The sequence below is a fragment of the Vigna radiata genome, chromosome 7 (assembly GCF_000741045.1).
Source record: "Vigna radiata var. radiata cultivar VC1973A chromosome 7, Vradiata_ver6, whole genome shotgun sequence".
NCBI classification, from domain to species: Eukaryota; Viridiplantae; Streptophyta; class Magnoliopsida; order Fabales; family Fabaceae; genus Vigna; species Vigna radiata.
In genome coordinates this window covers 1,023,917-1,036,293 of record NC_028357.1, presented here as the reverse complement: position 1 = coordinate 1,036,293, position 12,377 = coordinate 1,023,917, and the positions used below count along the sequence as shown (strand labels likewise).

Below are 12,377 nucleotides of genomic sequence, written 5' to 3'. Positions count from 1 at the left end.
CAAATTACACTTGAACGAGAATTGAATTTGTGTACACTAATAAAATTGAATATCAATTTATTTTTGGTGATTTTAGAATTGAAGCGAACCTCTCTAATACCCACAACCACTTAAAAGGTTTCATATTCAATGTAAAATCACACATGAAGATTAATTTTCGGAACAAGAGATAATTTTTTGAGAAAGAATTTAAGGTGAGTATATTAGTAAAAAGTCACATGGCAACACATGCAGATATTTCTTTTACAGCTCCAAAAATAACTTTTTAATTCTTTATAATTTAGTCAAGTGTTCATTGAACAAGAGTTTATCGGTTAACACTATTTATATAAACGTGAGTTGAATGTTGTTTTCATTTTGAAGAATTTATTGAAAATAGTTGGCTGATATATTACAAATTATCTTCACGAATTCTCCCAACATCCACATAAATATTTATGTCATTAAATTAATTATAAATATTTATGTCATTAACTTCATCAAATTTATCTCCGGGCAACATCTTTCTGAGCTCAGGATTGTCCATTATACAAGATTTGAGAGTGAAGAAATGGATGGTATTGACTTTGGAGGAGGATAAACACGCCCTAAAAGGATTTTCATAGTACGCATTGTCTCGAACTGAGAACCAATAACGTTATTACAACAAGCAAACCACATAGTATGAGAAGAAGCTGTGGACACAAACAGCCATATTTATTTAATATAATAATATATATAACAGTAATTAGAGGAGGCTGTTGACAGAAACAGCCACATTTATTTACCATAATGTAACTTTGTGTGTATATATGTATCACCAACACTCATAAAACTTGATTTCAACACGAAGGCGGAAATAAACCTCACCTTCAAAAGCATCCGTCATAATGGTGGCGATTCCTCTATGCATGAAGAAATCTCCAGTTCCACCTGTGACTGAGATGTCTCTGGTCTTCTTCAAGGTGGGGTCAGCTCCAGCGAGGGTGATGGTTCCTTCATGATGTGTGGTATTCAGAACAAAGGTGAATCCGAGGCACGCAGAGAAAGTGTTCTTGGAGTCGTAAATGTAGAAGCCCTGTGCCCGACCAACAGGTTCGGACTGAAGGTTGTTGTCCAAGGTGACGGGGTCATCGAAAACTACTAGATTTCCGAAGTGGAAGAGGTTTGCCAGTTTGGTTAGGTTGGCACCTTCTGGGGCTGCTACTATTGCCGAGGTTGCATTCAGAGCGTTCCTTCCGTTGTAGAGGATGTCGTGGAAGAATAGGACCAGGTGTTTGCACGGTGCATAGTTCCTCTCCAATGGGAAGGATGAACATAAAGCAAAGAAGGTGAAGAAAAAGAAGAAGGTAGCTTTGGTACCCATGAGTTTTGAGGGGAAAATGGGGGAGATGAACACAAGAGGACTTTGAGTATTTCACTTGTATTCTATGGTCCTTTTTATAGGGAGTCATGGTTGCAGTTTCTTCCAAACACCTTCTGTATAACTCCACAAATTTTCATAATGAATACATAATATCTTTCTATTCTTTAAATTAAGTGTTTAGTATGTTTTAAGAAGCATTCTTAAAAATATTTAACTTAGTGTGAAGTGTAAGTATAACGATTTGAAGGATCGAGTTCGAATAGTATGTATGTGTTATTCGATTTCTAAAAAAATAATTTAATCTATTATTAATTCTGTTATTTATGAGATACTCGTTTAAATTCAACTTCGGCAAAATAAAATTAAAAAAATATATTTTAATTTAATTATTTTCACCAGCAGTTTGTACTGGTGACGACTTTTGATCATATTAAATTAACAAAACATACACTAATCGTACCTTATGGTCGTTATGCTTTGAGATTTCTCTCTTTTCTATCCAATGAACTTTTGTCAACTATATGGTACTTTTTTTTTTTTTTTTTTTTAACTTTTTGTTGAGTTAAAGGGTGGTACTCTATTTCTTTTATATATCTCTTATATTTACGAGACTAATCTTTAAGTTAAGAAAATTTGAAACTCTTTCTTTTCTAAGCAATGCTTACTTAAAACTACAAATTACTTGAGCTGAGCCAGGCAAAACTAACAACTATTAGTTGCAGTCATCCATTAATGCTGCAAAGTTCATTTCCGTATTTAATAAAGGAAAAATTTCTTTTAATAATATTTTTTTAACAATTTTTGACCAAACATTTGTGATTGGTTCGTTTTAAATAATTTTTAAACATAAATTTAAATAGATCAATAAAGTGATGACACGTATCTCGTTGTAAAAAAAGTTGTCTGTTGTCAAAATATCATCATTCTTTAATACACCAGTGCAAAAAAGGTTTTTTATACCGGTTAAAAAAGGCTTTTTATACCGGTTTTCGTGTTGGTATAGAAGTAGGGGGCATAGAAAGTTTTCGTTTTTTTACACCGGTTCTAGAACCGGTATAAAAAGATTTAACTTTTACACCGGTTCTGTATGCAACTGGTATAAAGGTTTCGTATTTACACCTGGTATTCTGGAATCGGAACAGGTATAAAAGAAGCTCGCTTTTATACCTGATGTTATTTGAACCGGTGTGAAAATACAAAACTTTTTATACCTGATATGACTTGAACCGGTGTAAAAAGTGACGTTTTTTTTTTAAATGTTCGATTTGTTTGTGCTACTATCCATATCTAGACCTGCTTAAAATTCAATTCCATAATACAGTTTAAATAATCAATAACAAACAAAATAATTAATATTGTTTCTATTAACACATCAAAATGTAATATTTACCTAACAAAATTCCTAAATATATTTACATAATATAGTTACTTAACATCGTTGCATATAAAATAGTTCCTAAACTTAAAATGTAATATTAAAACATTTAATCATTTACAAATGATTAAAAAATCATATAAAAATGTAATTCATATAAAATAAAATGAAATGACCGTTTAGGAATGCAATGACTCTATCCTTTAAATTCCGCAGACGACCACTGATATTGATATTGGAGAACACGTTTCGCGAGTGAGACTTGGATGATGCTTCCATTTTTTCAGGTGTTTCAACTACTTCAGAAGCACAACTTGATAACTTTTCCACTTCTTCAGTTTCCGCTGCTCCAAATTCAGCTAGTGAAACACAATTTGAATTAATAAATAAGCACTAAGAATGGATTATTTTATAATGGCCTCTCCTATCAAACTCCTAAGAGTGATATAGGGGCAAAATTTTCACATCATTCCAAAAGTAATGGGACAAATATTAAAAACAAGGACAATGCCTGAGCCCAATTCCTTGGATACTTTTTTATGTTGTTTTCCGAGTAGAATTTAACTATTAGAATTCTACCTTCGTAGTTTATGCTGAATTTTAATGTACACCTTTATTATGTGAATAACTGGAGTAAAACTCCAATTTTGGTTGGAGAAAAGTACTAAAAGCACTGAAGGAACAGTTCAGTTTTAAGTTTTTAAATAAAAAAAAAAAAAGTTTGAGTTTTCAGTTTTTAGAACGATCTATCCTACAGAACAAAGACCCGTTAACTAGGAAATAGGATTACCTTTCAGTTTTGCTAGCAAGAGCCTGAAATCAGGATTTTTCATGACTGCATTCCATACATCTGGATCACAAGCAAGTGAAGCCACAGCAGCCTGGTTGAAACCAAAGACAAGTGAATTCTATCAATTAATTCAATAAATCAACCTAAACCTTCATTTAATAGCCTTTTAGATATCGTACACAAAACAAGATTGCTAAAGAGACTGTAATTTTGACTTCATCATTTTACCTGAACTTTAGGACTTGTGCTAAGCAAATGAAAAGCCCGAATTGCATTATCTGGCGCTGAAGGATTTGAAATTGTGTCATAAAGTGTAGGAGACAGAGCGGAAACTTCACAACCAGGAGATGAATAATAAGAATCGAGATATAATCTGAAAAAACAAAACATAAGATCTCAGGTAGAGATAAGTATCACTAGATCTAATATCCCACAACATATGTGTCTACGTCAACAAGAAAACCATCCTACAACTCGAAAAGCAGCATGATCCAAAAGACAAAACACTGTCACTTTAGCTATGAGACTTACTGCCTCTAGCCAGTGCTGCTGCAAAGCAAGTTTCCGAGCCTTCACATCCTTAGACAGACCCTTTCCAACCTATATCACAAGATTTGATTCTTGTTGTCTTTCACTGGCAACAATTCTTATACACGACAATATGGCCAACAAAATTAGCTTACCATGGTAAAAGCCACAAAACGGCTAGTTTCTGACCAGTCTGGCATTCCAGGGAAATGACCATGCCACTGCAGCCTCTCTGATGTTGGGAAGTCATCTAAGCCCATTGATAAGGAGATGAAAAATAATAGCTGAGCAGATGAAAAATACCTAACAAAATAAAGTCCTATAGAAATAGCATCAACGCCTAAGCATTCAAGACTTCGAAGTTTTGGAAGTCTATGAATTCATAGATAAAATGATAAATAATTAACTAAAACATTAAGATTTGGAAGTGCTATATCAACAAAAAGTTACCTGTTATGACATATTCTGGTGCTGCTGCATAGCCATAGGTTCCCATCACTCGAGTAGGTACACATGGGTTTTATCACCTTCTAAATACAGTGTTCTCAATATATATATATATATATATATATATATATATATATATATATATATATATATATATATATCTCCTAAATACAGTATACTACTTTGTAAGCAAAATTCAAGCTACTAAAAACTCAACTTTTATACACTTTCTAACATATTCTTTTTAGCCTACTATATACTACAAATTAAAATTATTAGGAACTAAAAAATCATACGACAAGTTAGAGAAGTAAGACCTATAAAATGTTACCGTTTCAAACATATTTCAATGAATAACAAAGGTGTATTAAAAAGAGTGGTTTCCTATACACATACTAATGTGTGTGTTATACAGAGGCACACTTTTGACATGCACGTGGATACTGTGTTTCATACACTTTCCTAAACTCAAAATGTAACATTGAAACATCTAATTATTTACAAATAGTTAAAAAAAATGTAGCCCACTGCTCTCGAACATCATTTATGATATGTTGCTCCATTGGAGACGTGTCATCAAATATCTACAAAATGAATAGTTTGAGTCAAGTTATAATATTAATGACTTAAGATCTTAGTTATAAAAGGTTCACGTTACCAAATTCCATGAGTCAACGATATTTGCAGACATAATTTTCTGCATGTGTCTCATGACATAATATCCGCACTCAAAGCTTCCCGGTTGACGTGAGCACTACAAGTTAAATTTATAAAGTATCATAAAATTTATAATTGTATTTATAGTTTGAAAGATTAACTACTTACAGTTGGTGCAATGAACTGCAACTTCTTTCTAGGGATGATATGTGTTCCCTGTAACCTTGAATATGCCTCAACCACTCTATAAAGTTAAATGTACATTGAAATGAATCCTAAGGAACTTAGTAAAATCAGTTATGTGTACACAACAAATAAATTATTAAAAAACTTACGATATTAGTGTACTTTTAATTGCCAAAGTGCGAGGTTTTTTGTGCAATGAACATAAGAGAACTACAAGAAACTCTTGAGGAAGAATTAGTAACAATTGCCAGTGACCCCTGCATATTCAGACAATAATATTGTTAAATAACATTTACATAAATAGAATTTTATTAATAAAAATTATATACTTACTGTTGCAAATAAGGTGCTAAGTACACTTGCTTTTTTCCGTTTACAAAAGCCTCTAAGAGGTACTTTTGGACCTCTTCACCTTTATTCCCAACTCTTTGAATGGCAACAGGGTCAATAAAACCATAAATGTGATCATTCTTCTTTTCAATGCTCAACCGATGTAAATACCTTAGACATTGAAAATGAATGTTAGAATAAAATATTGAATATATTTAAACTTCATAATTCTAGAAATTTACTTACAACAACCAAAGTTGTAGTACTGATATACATAACATATCAGTGCCAGAGAGAATTTCAAAAATATCCCTCTGAAATATGAAGAAAGAGAGCGAAGATGTCCTGTTTGTGACTTCAGGAGGCATTTGTAACTTTATAGGAGAAAGGGAGATCTTCACTGCCAACACACCAAGTTGTTCTAGAATTGTTTGCTGTGGCGGTTGTTGAAGTGATTCTTTTATATCTTCCTGCCCTTGTGCTTCAACCTGGTATACATATTTAAAAACTTACAAAAGATTAGTATTACCAATAGAAAGAACAAAGTGCGTAATTAAAACAATTACCTCCTTTACAATTGCTCTTGATAATTTAACGGGCCAAAGGATAAAATTTCCAGGGGCCTGTCCCACTGTTTGAACCTCCTGAGTGGGCACAGGGACTCGAGCTGTAGCATCTCGTACGTCTACAACCACCACTCTCATCATATCAACTGTAATGATTTCATGGTGTATGGTTGACCCCAATGTATACATTTTACCTAAGTTATCCAAATAATATTTGTAAAATATATCAAAGAATATAATTCAACAAACAAGTACATCTAGACAATATAATAAGATAAATTACCTAAGGCCACCAAGCACTGTAGAGCATCATCACTAAACAACTCGTAGTCTGCATCAATAGTGGGAGAAGCGTTTTTAGGAGATTCATCACAACTCTCCTTTGTGCTTATACAAAGATGAGAAGATTGAGGGGGATTCCTAGGTTGGCTTGAGGGGGAGGCTAATTCTGCTCGCATATCTGCTAAAAATTGTGCCCGCATATCAGAGTACTCCTTTTTCAATTGTGCCTGCATATCACCGTACTCTTTCTTCATTTCCTCCCTCATTTCCTCCCTCATCTCCTGTCTAATTTCTTCTTTGATACCCTTGAGGACCTCCTCACTGACATGGGCTTTACTATGATGACATTTTGGAGGACCGAAGAATTGACGGATGCCAATAAATTTACCAACACCTCGAACACGTCCAGGATGCTCTGGACGACCAATGGCAACTGCCAATATATCCTCACGGCCCTCAGGAGTGAATGTACCCTGTCTGCTTTGCTCCACCAACTCATCCTACAACCAAACATTTAAAGTTAAGTTAATCACATATGGGAGATCGTATGTTGTTAATATAGGGACTTACAATGCGCCTAGCTACGCTTGTTGTTTCCTCAGATGTGTACTCCCCAGATAGTCTTTGGCGAGCTCTCTTCCATGTAACATGGCGTGGAGGACGAGTTATGGTACTCGTATCAGAGGCCCCACTAGGATTAGAGGCAGATGCCTCTTTCATTATCTTCTGTTCCAATTTCTCATAACCCCCACGAGACAATATGTGGGGGTGGACATTTTTCTTTGCAGTCTCTTGTGCAGCTCTCCTCTTAGCCTATGACATCAATGTATAGATAATTAATTATGTTAGCAATATGTTAATATAAATAGTTAAACTATGATATAAAATGAATTTACCTGAAAGGAAGGATCTAATCGCTTCAACTTAAAGGCTTGCCATGTTTCCTCATCAAGAAATTGATACTTTTCACAAGGGCTTTTATCCGTTTTTGAACCATAAATATAATGACTTGTAAGCATAGTCTTGAAACTCTTCCATCTTTCCCCGGCATATGAAATCCATTTCTTCCTCAATAGATTGGTGTGTGGGACATCATATGTGACCTGTGCAATAAGAATGAATAACATATGTTAAATGAGTTATATATGTTAATGACACATTATATCAAAGTTAAGATTTCGTACTAGGATGCTCTGCCATATCTGGTTCTTCACATTCTCTGGAACATGATCCCAATCATCACAAAGAATGGATGCCTTGCTTCTACCAAGCAAGGCCACATAACTGATGAATTTCGTGCTATTTTCTCCCAAAGATTTACAAGTCTGCATATCAAAACGAATGGGAAGCCTATGATCAGCGTTGCGGGTGGTTGTCAACTCTCTCAACCTTGTCCCAGACCTACCTCTTTTTCGAGTAGGCGTATGAATGTCGTCCACACCTTGTGAAGGTGGGAGGTCACCAGATGATGCATCACTAGACATTTTCCTACATAAATCATTAAGTGTTAATAATAATTAATAGATAAAATAACAAAGCAAAATAAATAATACATCTAAAATTTCAATTTATACATTGTCAAGTTGCAATGTTCTCCCACAACCCTTCGTGATGATCATCACGTATGGCATGGACGTCGTCTACTTCATTATCGACATTCAAGGTTGGCATATTTGATGAGAAAGATGGAGTTTCACTAATATCAAGAACAACTTCATCATTGTCATCAGTATAATGCATTGTTCTACCTTGGAGAACCACTGACCATCTATTATCTTCGGGATCAGTGACATAAAACACTTGTTTTGCCTGAGATGCCATGATAAATGGCTCTTCAGTATAACCTTCCTTTTCTAGGTCAACCAATGTAAAACCTAGATCATCGGTCCTCACACCAGTATTACCATCAACCCACTTACATTTAAAAACAGGTACTCTGAAACTTGTGTAATCTATGACCCAAATATCTTCAATTACACCAAAGTAGTACATGGATGCCATCACAGGATTTTTGTCCTTTGAACTCGAGAAATGCATTGACTCGGCCACAACCATTACTCCACTATTTTGAGTGGTGCTTTTTTCATCTTCTTTTTTTGTATGAAATGTGTAGTTATTTATATCATACCCACTCCAACATATGACATCAAAGTTTGGCTCACTTGATAACCAATTTAATGTATCAGAAGTTGTACGGTCAGCTTGAACTTGTTGTTTGAACCACTTTAAAAAGGTTTTGTTGTGCTCATTAATGACCCACTTTTGAGGCATTCGTGGATTATTTCTCTTTACTATATCTTTATGAGCACTTAAGTAAGGGATGACTTCCTTAGTATTATTCAATATATACATATGTGCTCGTAGAATTTGAGCTCTACTCAGGGTGACAACTTTTCCACTTCTAGTACCCTTACCAACACCTTTTCCATGGTAACGAGACCTAGGTACCCCTATAGCTTCAACATCTGATAAGTAGTATGTACAGAACTCAATAGCTTCCTCAGCAATATATCTTTCAACAATTGATGCTTCAGGACGATATTGGTTCTTTACATAACCTTTTAATATCTTCATGTATCGCTCAATAGGGTACATCCATCGTAAGAATACCGGACCACAAATTCTAATTTCTCTTACTAGATGAATAATTAAGTGCACCATAATATCAAAGAATGATGGAGGAAAGTACATCTCCAACTGACACAATATGACCACAACCTCATTTTCTAGTTGATCCAACTTCTCAATATTAATAACTTTACTACATATTGCATTGAAAAAGAAGCATAATCTTGTTAATGTGCATCTAACATTCTTAGGCAATATGCCCCGAATAGCCACTGGTAGTAGTTGTTGCATCAATACATGACAATCATGAGATTTTAACCCAACTAATTTATGATCTTTCATGGATACAACTCGTTTAAAATTAGAAGAGTAACCCAGTGGAACTTTCACACCTTGTAAAAACTCACAAAAACTCCTTTTCTCTTGTTTACACAATGTATGACATGCTGGAGGCAAGTATGTCCGCTTACCATGTGATATTGGAGCTAATTGTTCTCTTATACCCATTTCAACCAGGTCCAAGCGAGCATTGAGTCCATCTTTCGTTTTCCCTTGAATATTGAGGAGTGTTCCGATAATACTATCACAGACATTTTTCTCTACATGCATAACATCTAAACAATGTCTGACATCAAGCACCCTCCAATATGGGAGATCAAAGAAAATTGACTTTTTCTTCCATATGTTGCTTGAAGTGTCTTTTTTTTGTGTCTTTCCAAGAACAACCCCAATGTCCTTCACACGTTCATATACTTGTGATCCACTTAAAGCCATTGGAGCTAATTCATTTTCTTGACACCCATTAAATGCTTTCTTTAATTTACGATATGGATGATTTGTACTAAGAAACCTTCGATGTCCAAGGTATACTGTTTTCCTTCCATGTTGTAATTGACGATGACATGTTCCTTCTTCACATATAGGGCATGCTTTATGACCCTTAGTGCTATAGCCACTTAAATTACCATAAGCGGGAAAGTCGTTGATAGTACAAAATACCATGGCATGCAACTTGAATGAATCACCAATGTACCCATCAAACATATCAACACCTTCCTCCCATAACATCTTTAAATCTTCAACTAATGGGGCTAAATAGACATCAATGTCGTTTCCTGGTTGTCTTGGACCCGAGATCATCAAGGATAACATCACATATTTGCGTTTCATGCACAACCATGGAGGTAAATTGTAAATCACTAACATCACAGGCCACGAGCTATGCTTACTGCTCAAGTTGCCATATGGATTCATTCCATCTGTAGCAAGTCCAAACCTAATGTTCCTTGAATCTTTACAGAAATTAGGGAACATGGAATCAATATTCTTCCACTGTGTTGCATCTGCTGGATGCCTCAAATTCCCATCTTTTATACGTCCATCTGCATGCCATCTCATGAGTTTTGCATCGTTTGGGTTACTGAACAAGCGTTTCAACCGTGGAACAAGAGGAAGATACCATAAGACTTTTGCAGGAGGACCCTTACTATCAGATTCAGACTCATCCTCTTTTTGTTTGTATCGTGATACCCCACATTGTGGACATTGATGTAACTTAGCAAACTCGCTCTTGTACAAAATACAATTATTTGGGCATGCATGAATTTTTTTATACTCCATACCCATGGGACACAATATCTTCTTCGCATCATAATTGCGTGTTGGCAATGTGTTACCTTCAGGAAGCATGTCACTCAACAACTCAAGCAACTCTGTGAAGCTTTTATCAGTCCACCCATTTCTTGCCTTCACATTGAACAATTTTAACACAGCTGACAATCGAGTATACTTAGTGCACTCTGGATATAAAGGTTTTTCTGCATCACTGCATAAGCTATCATACATATGAGCACGTTGGAAGGAATCATGTCCAACATCACATATCATGTCCTCTAATCGATCACCCATCTCTAAATCAACTTCTTCTACTTCTACTTGAGAGTCATGTGCACTTGGCATGTCTATTAATTCACCATGCCATATCCACTTTGTATAGCTCTTTAGGAATCCATCACATAAAACATGCTCTCGAATAACTTCAGTTGGTAGTTTTCGCTCATTCAAACAATTAACACATGGACAGTAGAATCTTNCGTTATTGTCAGGAACATTCATCTTTGCAAATTCAAGAAATTGTTCTACTCCACTCTCATATTCATTTGTTGTGCGTATCAAATTTATCCAACTCCGATCCATTGTTAACTGTAAAAACAATCACCTTTACAACGTCAAATTTACGACAAGAGCAAGAGAAATGGGAGTTTTTGATTGGGAAGAGTTATCCCATATAATAAGGTGTTAATTGTTATCAAGAGAAACGAGAGTCAAATTTACCAATCGCTTTAACTTATACATAAAGCGATGCATAAACTAATTACTTGCATATATATATATATATATATATATATATATATATATATATATATATATATATATATATATATATATGACCTAACAATGACAGAAGAGCAGATAATTGAATGACTTTGAAGACAAAGTCAATGGTAGAGAAGGTGCAGTGTAATGATGAAGAACCTGCCGCCAAATTGTTAGCCAAAATAAAGAAGAATTTAGTTTCTTCATTAAAACCCAATACAGAAATAACCTCCTCCTTTCTCTTTTACTATATATGTTCCGTAAAGCACTCTTATCATTCCTTTTCCCTCGTTTTAATAATTAAATTCATCTATCTAGTATACAAGGAAGAAAAATATTTATTAAAATAAATAAAAACACTATAACAACATTGTCATAAATCTAAATACATAAACTCTACNGACAAGGATAAGGAACCTATATTTAACATGTAATGTTAAATTTATGTGAGTTTCTGCTGAAGTTATTATTCAAATAAAATAATGGAGATGTTGTTAAAGATTTTGGAGGGTATTAAAAGAAACAATTTTTTACTAGTAAAAATAATAAAGAACTTTGAAGAAACCACAGGGCTTTGCACACGTGTGAGACACGTGATATGTTGACACGTGTCGTCTGATTTGGTAGGTCTTTTAGGTGGTTAAGTGGTAATAAGGTGAAAGTGAGAAGGGGTTTTGGTCCTAATAAAAACAATGTACATCTATCCCACCTGTTCACCGGTACGGTTTCAGGACATGTTCCCCTATTCATCTCATGCTTCAAATCGAGGAGATGTAATATTATAGTATTCAATTTTTAATCTTTTCAGTAGTAGCTCACTATCATATTTGTTTCTCTTGTGGTTTACTCTGAACAATAAAAAGTTATTTAAAATAAGAATCTTCATATTATAAAACCTTAAAACTTAGATAATTAATATTTAATATT

The 12,377-nt window shown here is 34.5% G+C and overlaps 2 protein-coding genes across 2 annotated transcripts; both read right to left on the bottom strand.

Annotated features, from left to right (window-relative positions):
• Positions 1-544: 544 nt before the first annotated feature.
• On the bottom strand, positions 545-1,367 carry LOC106768055 (disease resistance response protein 206-like). Its single transcript, XM_014653026.2, has one exon. The coding sequence runs from the start codon at positions 1,343-1,345 to the stop codon at positions 797-799; it is 549 nt and encodes a 182-aa protein (XP_014508512.1). The 5' UTR covers positions 1,346-1,367; the 3' UTR covers positions 545-796.
• A 1,265-nt stretch (positions 1,368-2,632) lies between these two features.
• LOC111242118 lies at positions 2,633-3,922 on the bottom strand. The gene is made up of 4 exons (XM_022784435.1): positions 3,739-3,922; positions 3,511-3,601; positions 2,916-3,064; positions 2,633-2,638 (listed from the first exon to the last, which is right to left on the bottom strand). Exons 1-4 carry the CDS (start codon positions 3,898-3,900, stop codon positions 2,633-2,635), a joined length of 408 nt encoding a protein of 135 aa, XP_022640156.1. The 5' UTR covers positions 3,901-3,922.
• Positions 3,923-12,377: the final 8,455 nt, after the last annotated feature.

What these genes read in the sequence shown, in the direction of transcription:
- LOC106768055 (XM_014653026.2), bottom strand. Translation starts at nt 1,345, where the DNA reads ATGGGTACCAAAGCTACCTTCTTCTTTTTCTTCACCTTCTTTGCTTTA.
- LOC111242118 (XM_022784435.1), bottom strand. Translation starts at nt 3,900, where the DNA reads ATGTTTTGTTTTTTCAGATTATATCTCGATTCTTATTATTCATCTCCT. An exon ending in GCACAAGTCCTAAAGTTCAG is followed by an intron (nt 3,602 to 3,738) that starts GTAAAATGATGA and finishes GGTTTCAACCAG; the next exon opens with GCTGCTGTGGCTTCACTTGC. An exon ending in CTTGCTAGCAAAACTGAAAG is followed by an intron (nt 3,065 to 3,510) that starts GTAATCCTATTT and finishes AATTTGGAGCAG; the next exon opens with CGGAAACTGAAGAAGTGGAA.